Source organism: Doryrhamphus excisus, linkage group LG1, assembly GCF_037039965.1.
Source record: "Doryrhamphus excisus strain RoL-2023G ecotype Guam linkage group LG1, RoL_Dexc_Guam_v1.1, whole genome shotgun sequence".
In the NCBI taxonomy this organism is placed as follows: Eukaryota; Metazoa; Chordata; class Actinopteri; order Syngnathiformes; family Syngnathidae; genus Doryrhamphus; species Doryrhamphus excisus.
In genome coordinates this window covers 26,582,833-26,597,135 of record NC_136357.1, presented here as the reverse complement: position 1 = coordinate 26,597,135, position 14,303 = coordinate 26,582,833, and the positions used below count along the sequence as shown (strand labels likewise).

General features: G+C 40.2%; 1 protein-coding gene across 2 annotated transcripts; it reads left to right on the top strand.

Moving 5' to 3' along the window:
- The first annotated feature begins 444 nt into the window (after nt 1–444).
- Nucleotides 445–13,450, top strand: LOC131132136 (caprin-1-like). 2 transcript variants are annotated; one of them, XM_058077470.2, is made up of 17 exons: nt 445–638; nt 1,848–1,982; nt 2,525–2,587; nt 2,688–2,774; nt 2,901–3,142; nt 4,097–4,179; nt 5,665–5,847; nt 5,930–5,982; nt 6,107–6,190; nt 6,278–6,442; nt 7,440–7,545; nt 9,285–9,346; nt 11,039–11,173; nt 11,341–11,500; nt 11,597–11,785; nt 11,860–11,969; nt 13,249–13,450. In XM_058077470.2, exons 2-17 carry the CDS (start codon nt 1,848–1,850, stop codon nt 13,333–13,335), a joined length of 1,944 nt encoding a protein of 647 aa, XP_057933453.2. In that variant the 5' UTR covers nt 445–638; the 3' UTR covers nt 13,336–13,450. The 2 variants fall into 2 exon arrangements, with proteins under 2 accessions (XP_057933453.2, XP_057933455.2); XM_058077472.2 differs by lacking the exon at nt 11,039–11,173 and having other exon boundaries at nt 447–638.
- The last annotated feature ends 853 nt before the right edge of the window (nt 13,451–14,303 follow it).

Here is a 14,303-nt window from a genome sequence, read left to right as displayed (position 1 = left end):
TTTATTGTTTTATTAGATTTTTAGACTATGCTGAAGCTCACAAATCCCCCCTGCCCGGATTTTGGACACCTCCGATGTTCCGTTGATGTAACGATGGACACGAATCAGTTTTGAGTTCAAGTTTTTATTTTAAATCCGAATTTTAAAAACATATGAATTAAAATGAATTAGTCGAAATACCAGTTTCGTATTTGATACGGTTGCAAATGATTTTCAACAGGAAACGTTGAGGCCACTAAAGAGGGGTCCTTGTAGCTTCTCTTAGCTCACCGGAAGGTCCTCAGCCGATTTGTGTGTACGCCTGAGCATCTTTCAGAAAAAAAATGTCACACACAGTTAAAATATTTATTTAAAATAATATTTTTATGTATGTATATATAATTAAATTAATTAACAGAATTAGTCTTGACTTTTGGTACGATTGCAAATGATTCCTATCAGGCAATGTTGAAGCCGCCAAAAAGAGGGGTCCTTGTAGCCTTTCCTAGCTCAGCAGTCGCCCCTCCGCCGGTTTGTGTGTAGCCTGAGCATCTTTCTGGAAAAAAAATACCACAGAAAGTGAAAGCCTTCACATTTTACCGACGCAACTGCCGTTAATCCCGTCGACGGAAATCTCTTTGAAGACAAAGAGTATAAAGGTTAGTCGTTTATGTCTTACAATCACGGAAAGACAGTAAGTACAAAATCCCCTATTGTCGTGTTCAGTTGAGACGGTAGCACAAAACGAGCTGTCGCAGCGTCCATTCGTTGTCTTTTTGTTTTTTTTTCCCGCACTTGTAGCCATCAAACTATGTCGTTTACAAACTAAAGTATACGTTATACACATATGTGGCGTGAATTACATACGGTCAACTCGGGAAAAAAATGGGCGTAGAGCGTTAATTAAGGGGCTAGCTTAGATGCTAACAATGGGAATGGAGCAGCATTGACTGCTTATTACGCGATATGCAAATATTTTATATTTAACTATAGCAGGCTGCGTCGGTTTTTACGCCGAGTGAATAAACACGGTGTTCAATTAGCTAAACGTTACGTAACATTTCGCCCTGTTAAAACACGCTAGCTGTTTTCACTTTTTTAGCAGTGAGCTTGAAATGCTACACTGGTCGCTTTTTGTACTAATCCTCGTGTACTAAGTAGTTCAAAGTCGGCCATTTGTTGTTTTTAAACCAGTACAACCAGCCCCAAAAAACAATTATCCACAAAGGAGGACGCCTACACGGTGGATAGAAGCTCGATGTTTTTTGGTGGGTTTTTTTTGTGCGTTACATCTGTCGATGATGGGGTGTCACAAGATCTCGCGAGATTAAAATGTTCTCGTTTATGCAAAAAAAGTATCGTGTGCACTAGATCTGGTGTGATAACAAATAAATTCATCACAGTAAATGAAAATATTACATTGCCGTGTGCATTCATGTTTTTCCTTGTCTCTCACTTCCTTAAGAGGGTTCACTCTGGGCATTGCTGCCAGCACTTTGGTGCATTATTTCCATAGAGTTATGGCATGAACAGAGTAAACGCTTTTGGCAGTCGTACAGTTTCTTTGTTGCTACGGGATGGTCACGGAATTGTGTGGAGAATGTGTATTTGCGGCGAGCTTTGTTCAAAAATAAATGTGCTTATCATATTTTTTCCACTCAAGACCTGCACGTCGTGATGAGGACCTCCTTACGTTAAAGCCAGAAAAAAAAACAACATGGTGAAAATATTCTAATCGATCCCAAGTTGCTCACACAAGCTAGCCCCTGCTAGCTTCCATTCAAGCACTGTAGTAAAGCAGTATTTTTCTGTTGCATGTGTTTTTAATGTCCATATTTTGACTAACTCGCCACCAACTCTCACTGTAGATGCCTTCAGCAATGGTTGGCAACAATGCTGTCCAGTCTGCCATTCCAGAGCTTGGAAACGGAAGTCAGTCGGAGACCATGAAGCAGGTTCTTGGCGTGATTGACAAGAAAGTTCGCAACATGGAGAAAAAAAAGGTAATGTACCCCCCCCCCACACTGTGCACGAATAAAGATAAAACAACAATACATCTTTAAAGACCACACGTCCACTTGAAATTGTTATTTGGGTGCGCGAGGAGATTTTTGTCAGTCAACAATCTCTCTTTTTAGAAAAAAATTTTTTTTAGAAAAAACTATTTTCCTCTTAATATTTTGACTTTATTCTTGTAATACTAGTGCTGAATTTAAAATTTTTAATGCTGTTTTTTTTTAGTTTTCTTGTTATATTATTAAAATGTGTTGCAGGACAATAAAAAATAAAGAGACGGACCGCACTTTGGTCACCCCTGACTTTAGCCTGCTTGATGAAATCTAGAAATCAACAAAAATCTCAATGCAAGATAATTATTAAAAATTAACGTAAATGATTACTGTCTTAGGTTGAATGATCAGAAATCACAAATGTGCTGGGATCCACGTGTAGTGTGTATATCTGTATGAATATTACTCATTTTGCATGATTAAAAGGTGTTAATTAATTTCACGTTGTACCCCATTTATGTCTTATTTCCTCCCAGTCCAAGTTGGATGACTATCAAGCAAAGAAGGATAAAGGAGAAAGACTGAACCAGGATCAGCTGGTATGTACATGAGGTCTGCCGTAGCATGTTCAAAATGTGACCATTTATATGACCCATTCAATCAGAAGTCGGTAATGTCTTTTCCCTGATGTCCTTGAAGGAGGCCTTGTCAAAGTACCAGGAGATCCTCAACAACATCGACTTTGCTCGAGAGTTGCAGAAGATCTTCCTGACTCTGGGCCAGGAGGTGAGTCCGAAACTGCTGTGCGTTCAATGTCCGCCCGCCAGGTTGTACGCTTTAGGTTCGGCTCTGGAGTCGAGCGGGATTCAGCGCAGTACGATCCATTTGACACCCACAAGCATGTTCGTTTAGATCCAGAAGACGGTGAAGAAAACGGCCAGACGGGAACAGCTGCAACGGGAGGAGATGGAGCAACTCCGGCTCAAAACGGTTCTGGAGCTGCAGTTCTTACTGGACCAGTTGGGAGATGAAAATGTCCGGCAGGACCTCAAACGCCCCGATGCCTCCGGCGCCCCCCTGCTCACGGACGCCGAACTCGCATCCCTCGATGAGTTCTACAAAATAGTTGGACCAGATCGCAACTGCGACTTAAGGTACGGTGTGTTTGTGTTGGTGTGAGATGTTTGTACTGCAGGGAATGTCCAAAGTGCGGTCCAGGGGCCATTTGCGGCCACGGTGCCGGAGAGAAGGCTATGACCGTTACAATGTGGTTTTTGTCCCGGTCGCCGAACACTGGACCAGCTTTGCGGTCAAACTGGAATAGGTGGCCAGGGGCCGGGAAGTCTGGGCTTCCCAACTGAGACTGCCGCCCCTTGTATCCGGACCCGGATAAGTGGAAGAAGATGGATGGTTGCCGAAAACGTCCTATGTTAAAAAAAAATGAAGTCAAAATATTATTATTATTCATTCATTCATTTTCTACCGCTTTTTCCTCACAAGGGTCGCGGGGGGTGCTGGAGCCTATCCCAGCTGTCTTTGGGCGTGAGGCGGGGTACACCCTGGACTGGTTGCCAGTCAATCACAGCGCACACAAAATATGATTATATAATATATATATTATTCATTCATTTTCTACCGCTTTTCCTCGAGGGGGTGCTGGAGCCTATGCTAGCTGTCTTCGGGCGAGAGGCGGGGTACACCCCGCACTGATCGCCAACCAATCACAGGGCACATATAGACAAACAACCATTCACACTCACATTCATACCTATGGACAATTTGGAGTCGCTAATTAACCTAGCATGTTTTTGGAATGTGGGAGGAAACCGGAGTACCCGGAGAAAACCCACGCATGCACGGGGAGAAAACAGAGATGGCTGAGGGTGGAATTGAACCCTGTTCTATAAATATATTATAATAATATTATATAATATATTATTATAGCCTTTGTAAATATCAAAGTATTCCTTGTTTCCTTTCACTATTCCCAACGTGGCTCTCGCTGGTAGCGGTTTGGACACCCAGGTCTCCTCCATTGCTGTACGGAGGCTCGCTAGCGGCCCGTGTCGAGCATCAATGTCGTAAGCTAACGGCTTCCCGACTTGCAGGTTGACTGAACAATACGAAGAGGCCTCACTGCACCTGTGGGAACTGCTGGAGGGCAGAGACAAGGCCGTGGCAGGAACTTCATGTAAGTTCATGTTTTCATTGCTACTCACTGTCCATGTGTGCGGCGTGGGGCAGGACGGACGCCATGCTAAGTAAATATTGCTGATATATATGTCGTATGTCATACCTAGGCCTGTCATGATAAAATAAAAAAAAAAATAGCTGTTTGATAATTGGGCTACAATTTCCTGTCATCATCATAAGTAAGTAAGTAAGTAAGTAAGTTTTATTTATATAGCACCTTTCTCAGACAAAAGTCACAAAGTGCTTCACAAAAGGCAAAACACAGGGTTAAAATACACATAAAAAATACAATAAAACAATAAAACAATGTACAATAAAAATAGACATAAAACAGTACATAAAAACAGTATACAATAAAATAGACTAAATAAATATATGATGGTCATAATACCCATAAACATTTTTTGAGACCACCAATTATTACTATTGAGATGTGTAATTCACTTTTGAACCACTAGATGGTCCTCAAGTCCACCTGTGTAGAGCCTGTCTCTGTTGAGGAAAGTAAAGGTTTTGTAGTTTATTGTTAAACTAATGTAGGGGTCATAGGTCACATGACCTGAACCGCACCACATTTCTGTAGTGGCGCGGTAAACCGTAATGCTGCTGGAAAAAAAGAGCGGCATCATTTCACAGGTTTTCCAAAGTGTGGCACGGGGGCCGTGTGCTGCTCACACATTCTATAAATATTTCATAACAAGGGACGTAAAGAATAATGAACAATAATTTTACAAGACTAAAGTCCTTATATTCTGAGGGCAAAAAAAGAGGCATAATTTCATGAAAATAATGTAAAATGAGAGAAAAAACATTTGAGTAGCATAAGCAAGTTGAAACAAAAGAACAAATTAAATTGTATTTTTTGGAAAATTATCTTGCAGAGATAAAGTAAAAAAATATGGATATAAATAAAGGGATAATTATTAGTGTCCCCCGGCTCCTTGCCCCGAGTCAGCTGGGATAGGCTCCAGCATACCCCAGCCACTCTAATAATAAGCATGCCGCTTATCCTATAGATGGATGGATGGAAGTTAAAATTAAATAAAATAAAAATAAACATTTTATGAGAATAAAAACGTGTATTCTTTCAGTTCTGCTGTATAGAATTGCTGTTTGTGATATTTGTACCGACGCTCAAATATTTCTAACATGTTGGCTTTCAACTGTTACTTTTGCAACGTAGCGAGCGACACCGTCTGCCAGCGCGCCGCCATTTTGCGCCGTTTCGTTTTATATATTTACCTCGCTGATTAAACGCCTCGCTTAAAGCGTTGACAGTCGGGACAAAGGCTCCGCCCGCACATCAAACTAGCGCTTTTGTGCCATTTGTGCCTCTACTGTGTCATTATTGTTTGATAGACGTCACTGTTGCACCTCATGATGGACGTCATTGTGCTGCAGTGGCTAAAAAAAAAATGCTATAAGCTGTCAAGACAAATGTACCAACACAATTGTAATGTCATTTTTCAAAATAAAATGACAGACAAGTCGCTGAAGAACACTCTGGACAAGTTGCTACAAAGCGGCTACTTTGACCGAGCGCCCAGCGGTCACAATGGAACGTGTGAGGAGGAGGAAGGGGAGGAGCAGGAAAAGCAAATGGCGGCGGCGGCGGCGGCGGCAGCGGCGGCTGACTGTAACGTGGAGGAGCAACCATCCGAACCTGGTAGATTTGACTTGCGTTACGATATGTCGGTGCTCCGGAGTACGCGTGTAAGCTGAACTGCATCGTCTCTTCTTTTTCTTAGAAGGAACAGTTACTGAAAATCATCCCGAGGCGGTGAAAGTGGAAACCACGGAGGTGAGACTAGATGGCCAACTGCACTGCATCAGGAATATACCAACTCAAAATGCATATTTTTCAGGAATATACCAACTCAAATGCGGTTTTCGATCACTGATCTGTCCTTTCTCCATCTTCGTAGTTTGTCAACAGGCAGTTCATCCCGGAGAGCACCTACAGCAGTACAGACGCTGAGCAGGCGGAGGAGTGGTCAGTGGACGTACAGGTACATGGCGGTGCCGCGGTGCAGCATCCCGTTTCTTCTCTCTGTCATGGGGGGTGGCTGATCGTTACTCTTACATCTTTTTCCAAGATGGTCAATTCCCTCCAGCTCCAGGCCCCCCCCGCCCAGCTGGCTCCGGAACCGATTGCCGCCGTGAACCATGTCAATCCCTCGCCGCCTACCGACCCGGTAGTCAGGAAGCAGGTGGTGCAAGATCTCATGGCCCAGATGCAAGGGACTTATAACTTCATGCAGGTGAGAGGGAACCGCGTTCGGCGTCGAGGTGTTGCAGTGTCCGCACAAGAAGCCCAAAACAAATGACACATGTACAGTTGCTACATGTGGATGTGTAAAGTAGGGATTGACCGATATGTTTTTTTGGGGGGCCAATACCGATTTTTTTCCATCACCCTCAGCCAATGGCCGATTTTGCTTGGGCCAATATTTGTGTCCGATACTGCTTTTGATCCCTCGATTTACATGAAAAAATGAGGTCTCATGTTTAAAGACATATTGATTGAAATGTAAACACTGAACACAGTAGGATTCAGCTTTCTTAAACACACATTTAAATGGCATTATCAACTTTAAAAGGAATAAATATTCAACCATGTCCTAAGTTTTATCTAGCGTCGATGTGACGACTGCTCCTCCGAAGCGTGACGCGCCGGGGCAACACAAAGCTGCCCCGGCGGATGCCTGACTGCAAATCATGCGGTGAAAAAATACATTGGCGAACCCACGCGCCTATCGACTGACAACGATACAAGAAAAAAAACGAAAATATCGGCCGGACAATGTATCGGTCGATCCTTAGTCCAAAGTGCGCCTTGTTAAATATAACTTAACAGGAAAAAAATGAATTAAGTCAAAATATTAAGAAGGGAAAAAGTCATCTCAAGAGATATTATATTACCAGGAAAGGCAATGTAATTTTACTAGCATAATGTTAAAATTTAAAAAAAAAAGGTTTCTTTAGCCATAGTATCATGAGGAAAAAAAGAGCAGCAGAAATGGAAAAAAATAGAATAAAGTTATTAGAAATTTGAAGGATAAAGTTAAAATATTGAGGGGAAAATGTTACAATTTTAGGAGAATAAATTATAAATTAAATTATAAATATAAACATTTATAAAAAACTCTTAAGGGAAACAAAATAAAAATGTGTTCCTTTACAGCCATGCATTTCTTGCTGTACGTCTCGAAAGAAAGAACAACTTTTATTTTTACATTGCTATTGTTGATTTCCCAGGACTCGATGTTGGAGTTTGACGGCCAGGCCCTCGACCCGGCTATTGTGTCCGCCCAGCCCATGAAGCCTGTCCAGACCGTAGACCTACAGATGGCCTGCGCTTCGTGTGAGTACACTTTCCTGCACCGAGAACCACATTTTAGGCGGCTGTGAAGCCTAATTGTAATGCTTTACACTTTTGTTGATGTTTAAATAGAAAATGCGAGTTGTCGATCCCATTTATTGTTCATGTTCTGGTAAAAAAAAAAGCATATCATATTCACTTGGTTTGCTTTGAAATAAGCAAATAATAAAGAAAAGAATAATAATAATAATAATAAAGAAAACTCACAAGTAGCTCTCAGCTATTTTCATCTTCACTGCTTCGGCCGATCCAAACTGCGTAGGAGGAGGCACTGCTTTGCTCGGATCACAACAAATATCGATTTGTTGTGCATCACTTCCTGTTTCGCCAACCTACACGAGGCGGCGTTAAAAACATCAATGTATTGATTTCTTTGCCAATACAGGTGATCTTTGGGTTACAAAGCAGTTTCCTTCCTAGACTAACGTTAAGTCTACCTAAATCACAGGTTTTCCAAAGTGTGGCACAGGGGCCGTGTGCTGCTCACACATTCTGTAAATATTTCATAACAAGGGACGTAAAGAATAATCAACAACAATTTTATAAGACTAAAGTCCTAATAATCTGAGGGAAAAAAAGAAGCATAATTTCATATAAATAACGCAAGATGAGAGAAAAACCATTTCAGTAGCATAAGAAAGTTGAAACAAAAGAACAAATTAATTTGTAATTTTTTGATGATTACCTTGCAGAGACATATAGGGACGATGAAGTCAAAATAATAATGAATAAAGGGATAATTATGGGATAGGCTCCAGCATACCCCTGCCACCCTAATGATAAGCATGCCGCTTATCCTGTAGATGTTAAAATTAAATAAAACTTAAAAATTGAAAAACAACAAATTTTTTGAGAGGAAGGAGCAAAAGAGAATATTATTAATATTATTATTATTATTATTAATATATTATTATTATTCTCTTATATTATTATTCTATTATATATATTATATTTGAATAATTATATTCAAAAGAGAATAAAGTAAAATAATTTGAATAAAGTCATAATATTATAAAAAAATATAAAAGAATATATTAAAAATATTTTAAAAAAATTATATCAGAAATTTTAGAAAATTAGAAAAAACATGACGTATAAAATAGTTAAAGTTCTTCAGCGAGTCTTTTTTTTTTAAATGAATTATTGGAATTTTTTTGAAGATTACCTTGCAGAGACATATAAGGACGATAAAGTCAAAATAATAATGAATAAAGGGATAATTATGGGATAAGCTCCAGCATACCCCCGCCACCCTAATGATAAGCATGCCGCTTATCGTGTAGATGTTAAAATTAAATAAAACTTAAAAATTAAAAAACAACAGATTTTTGAGAGAAAAGAGCAAAAGAGCATATTATTAATATTATTATTATATTATATATATTTGAATAATTATATTCAAAAGAGAATAAAGTAAAATAATTGGAATAAAGTCATAATATTATAAAAAAAATCTAAAAAATTATATAAAAAATATTTTAAAAAATTATATCAGAAATTTCAAAATTTTAGAAAATTAGAAAAAACATGACGTATAAAATAGTTAAAGTTCTTCAGCGAGTCTCTTTTTTTAAAAAATGAATTATTGGAAATCCACTTTGGTTGTCCTTTTTAATCCCGTGCACCAGAATGCACGAGAGCATCCAAATGCCGTGACGGGACCCACTGTGGTTTGTCCGTTCATTTCACTCACTTCCCCCTCTGTCCTCCTGACTTGACAGCTCTTTCGGAGTCCAGGCTTCCTCAAGTCGGTGCAGTCACGGGACTGAAAGAACCCACACAAGTAAGACGCCCACACAAAAGAGCAGAATATGATCATAACGGCTCATGTGATGCTAGCGGATGTACGTCGAAGCGTAGTCTTAATGCCGCTTCGAGTCTGTAAAGAGGTGCTAAGTAGATACTGTTTTCATCCACAAGACAAATTCAGTTCCAGCTGCTCCAAATCCAGCTGCCCCTTGTTTATCTCGTTTCATTGGTTCCAGGCCTCACTGCAAGAAGTGAATTTCAACGAAGTAGGCTTTTAATAATTGGAATATTTTCGTACATCTTTCAAAGAAACCTTGGCCAACTGCACTAAATTCATCACACAGCAACTTAATGCTCAACAAGCTTGGCAACCCCTTGGGAGTCAGTGGAGGTCGGCATGTATACCAGTACAAGAACATATATCATTTTTCAAAGAATACTTGACTAACGAAACTAAATTCATCACACAGCAACTTAATGCTCAACAAGCTTGGCAAGCCCCTTGGAAGTCAGTGGAGGTTGGCATGTATACCAGTACAAGAACATATGTCATCTTTCAAAGAACACTTGACTAAAGCAACTAAATTCAGCACACAGCAACTTAATGCTCAACAAGCTTGGCAACCCCCTTGGAAGTCAGTGGAGGTCGGCATGTATACCAGTACAAGAACATATGTGTAATCTTTCAAAGAACACTTGACTAACATCACTAAATTCATCACACAGCAACTTAATGCTGACCAAGCTTGGCAACCCCCTTGGAAGTCAGTGGAGGTCAGCATGTATACCAGTCCAAGAACATATGTGTCATCTTTCAAAGAGCACTTGACCAACGCAACTAAATTCATCACACAGCAACTTAATACTCAACATGCTTGGCAACCCCTTGGAAGTCAGTGGAGGTCGGCATGTATACCAGTACAAGAACATATGTCATCTTTCAAAGAGCACTTGACCAACGGAACTAAATTCATCACACAGCAACTTAATCTTTCAAAGAACACTTGACCAACGCCACTAAATTCATCACACAGCAACTTAATGCTCAACAAGCTTGGCAACCCCCTTGGAAGTCAGTGGAGGTCGGCATGTATCTCAATACAAGAACATATGTGTCATCTTTCAAAGAGCACTTGACTAACGGCACTAAATTCATCACACAGCAACTTAATGCTCAATATTCTATGTACAAACATGTCCCAATATGACTTTAAAATTAAAAAAAAAAAGTAAGTCAACGTTTGAAAATTTTCCCATAAGGCATGTCTGAGAAACGCATTCATTTGGTGCGCTGCAGTGACGTCAGCTTCCCTTTTTTTTTTGTAATTGCTTTGGGCTCTGAAGCAGCATTGCAGCCATTTTCTATGCTTTCTCCTCTCAGTCGGACTGTTATTGGGTTGACAAGTTATCATAGCTAATGCTACTTCATGACGCAGCAGTACCTCGGCTAACGTGCGCCCCAGTGTGTTTTTCGGTTAGCATCCAAAATACCAACAACAAAACATTAGCATTCAAACATAGTGTAGCATGTTGGTGGCATTCGGCCGACGCCATTATTCCCATTATTGGATCCTACTTGGCGGAAATTCACTTAGCGCTTCCCGGTCTGGAACCAGTGATCCGTGCTAAACGAGGGGCGGCTGTATTGGTGCGTTGCAGGTCGTGTCTAACGTGGGATTTGTTCTCTCCGCCACGGCGATTTCCTTTTCCTCCCCTAACTCTGCAGGCTACAATGTCTCTGTCCTCTGAGCCGCCCTCTGCCTCCTCTTGCCCCCTCTCCTCCGCCTTCCCACCCGCCTCCAAAGCCACCCGCGCCGGGGGCATCAATGTCAACGCTGCACCCTTCCAGTCAGTGCAAGCGGTAATGCTTTGTAGTCCAGTTCGGTTCGGTCCAGAACAGAACATTCATGCATGCCATCTTGCTACCTTTTCTTTCCTAACACCGTCTTCATAGACTTTTTTACCAGTGGGACATTTGGGACCCGGCAGCTTCTCATGTGGATGCTATTTTTCTCCCTTGCATGCTAGGTCTTCAACATGAACACGTCCGCGCCCCCCCCGGGCCCCACGGGCCACACGGACCCGCTGAAGCCCAGCCAGTTCTCTGCCAGCTTTGCTCAGGGTTTCAGCGGCCCGTCGGATAATCCGGTGGACCAGCCCGACATCCCGCAGGAGACGTTACAGTCAGGTGAGAGCGAAGGCGCTTCCGTTTCCGTCTTCAACTCCGCCCGACGAGCAGAACCGCGAGGCCCTCAAATGTGTCATCTCGTGCGTGGCTCTGCAGTTGTCGCCGGCTTCCAGACCCAAACCCAGGTCATGCCGTCGCCGGCCGGCCACGACGACTCCGCACCCGGTGCCGGTTTCGGACAGGCGGGCCAGTCCTTCTACAACAGCAGGTCGGTGCCCAGGGGCGGAGCCAGGAACGGCAGAGGAACCATGAACGGTTACCGGGGTTCCTCCAATGGATTTCGAGGTACCGAACAAAACAAACCAAAGGGAAACCAAACAAGGATGCAAGTCGTCGTTTCTTTGTCTTTTTGTCCTCAGGGGGATATGAAGGGTACCGCCCCCCCTTTTCCAACCCGCCCAGCGGTGGTTACGCTCAAAGCCAATTCAGCGCGGGGGGCCGCGACTACACGAACAACAACTACCAGAGGGTAAGCGTCATTTTTCCAGAATTCCAGCAGAGTAGGATTCCTCGTTTATGAATGGATTATTTTAGGGGTGCCAGTATTGACCCCAGGGGTATGCCACACAATTTTACGAGCTTAAACAATAATAATAATAATATGAGGTACAACAACGACATTTTAGTAGCAAAGTTCAAATATAAATAAACAAAATAAAGTTGTGATTTTTGGAAAAGTTGGGAATAAAGATGAGACAAAAAAAATATATGAAGGAAAAAAATGCCGAAAATGAAAAAATCTGCTTCATTTCACAAGAATAAAGTCAAAATATTAAGAGAAAAAGTTGTAAACTACATTTAAAAAGTAACATTTTAGTACCGTAATGCCGAAATATTGAAGAAGAAAGTTGTAATATTATTAGAAACAAAAACAATGTTGTAGTTTTTGGAAAAATTAGAAGAAATACAAATAGTTTTGGGGGGGGAAATGTATAATATTATGGGAATAAAGTATAAATATTACAAAAAATTTACAGAATTCTTTGTTAATATTTGAAATATTAGGGGTGCCAGTATTGACCCCAGGGGTACGCCGCACGCTAAAAAGAGAAAAGTCACAATTTTACAAGCATAAACAATAATAATAATAATATTAGGTACAACAACGACATTTTAGTAGCAAAGTTCAAATATAAATAAGAAACAAAAATAAATAAAGTTGTGATTTTTGGAAAAGTTGGGAATAAAGATGAGACAAAAAAATTTATATATGAAGGAAAAAATGCCGAAAATGGAAAAATCTGCTTCATTTCACAAGAATAAAGTCAAAATACTAAAAGAAAAAATTGTAAACTAAATTTAAAAAGTAACATTTTAGTACCGTAATGCCGAAATATTCAAGAAGAAAGTTGTAATATTATTAGAAACAAAAACAATGTTGTAGTTTTTGGAAAAATTAGAAGAAGAAATACAACAGCAGAAATGGGGAAAAACAAACTTAAGTTTACATGGAAAAAAAATAAAAATATTTTGAGTAATATATTTAGTAGCATAGGTTTGAAATATTCAAGAAAATTTGATATTTGTTTTCAAATAAAGTTGGCATTTTGGAAAAATAGTTTTGGGAGGGAAATGTATAATATTATGGAAATAAATTTACAGAATTATTTTAGTTTTAATATTTGAAATATTAGGGGTGCCAGTATTGACCCCAGGGGCACGCCGCGCGCTAAAAAGAGAAAAGTCACAATTTTTAGAATTATTTTAGTTTTAATATTTGAAAAAAATTCCAAACAATGTTTTTGCAGGAGGGCTACCAACAAGGTTACAAGCGAGGCGCCGCCCAGGGACCTCGGGGGCTGTCTAGGGGCAACGCCCAGGCCATGCGATCCTAACAACGGTCTCACCGCTCCACGTTGAAAACATTCAGGATTTTTTCGAATGTGTTCACCTCCAGCTCACTTTTGTAATCTTTCCACTCACAATCCATCTTTTTTTTTTTTTTTTTTTTTCCAAAAAATTTCCGGCCGATTTAATCCCGAGTGCGCCTGCTTTTTTTTTTTTTTCGTCTGCCCAAATCCTCTAAATGTCAGAAGACAAACCGCTGAAGTCGGCAACACGTAGGATTCTCAGCAAGTATAAAAAAATAGATATTCCTGTAAACTTGAAAGATTTCATTAATTTATTTTTTGTACAAAATAAATGCAAAAAATACCCTGCCACTGTCAAAAAATAATTCCCAGATTTTCCTCTGGCATGTGCTTGTTTTTCACTTCGCCCCCCCCTCCCCATACCCAATCCCCCTCCCCACATCTTGTAGACATGACAATTTCTTTTGTAAGCTCACTATCACCATCACCTCTTTGTATGCTGATGTTATCAGTCGAGACTGTTTCAATAAATAAAGCTGTGTTCTATTACACTGCTGCTATGAATACATGTTTTTATTTGTAAAAAAATTATTTTTAATGCAGGCGTGCATATTTTCACAACTGAATTTGTTAGTAGCCTACATTATATCAATGCCTTGTTTGTTGTTGTTAATTGGTTCCAGACTCAATCATGATTGAATAGCTGCAAAGTGAGTTTTAAGCCAAGCCTAAGAAACAACATTCTAAAAAGACCTGAAAATTTATTTTTTTTAAATTTCGATCCCTCCTGCTACATCTTCTTATTCTCCGGCTTACCAAGTGTGTTAGTGTTGTGAATGGCGGAAACTGAGACATTTGAGTAGCATAAGAAAGTTGAAACAAAAGAACAAATTAAATTGTATTTTTTTTTTTTTTCGGACATTACCTTGCAGAGACATATAGGGACGATAAAGTAAAAATAATAATTAATAAAGGGATAATTATGGAATAGG

Excerpts from the sequence above, each read along its gene's own strand:
- LOC131132136 (XM_058077470.2), top strand. The coding sequence starts at position 1,848 with ATGCCTTCAGCAATGGTTGGCAACAATGCTGTCCAGTCTGCCATTCCA. Across the intron at positions 1,983-2,524 it reads GCAACATGGAGAAAAAAAAG|TCCAAGTTGGATGACTATCA; the intron begins GTAATGTACCCC and ends ATTTCCTCCCAG. Across the intron at positions 5,848-5,929 it reads GGAGCAACCATCCGAACCTG|AAGGAACAGTTACTGAAAAT; the intron begins GTAGATTTGACT and ends TCTTTTTCTTAG.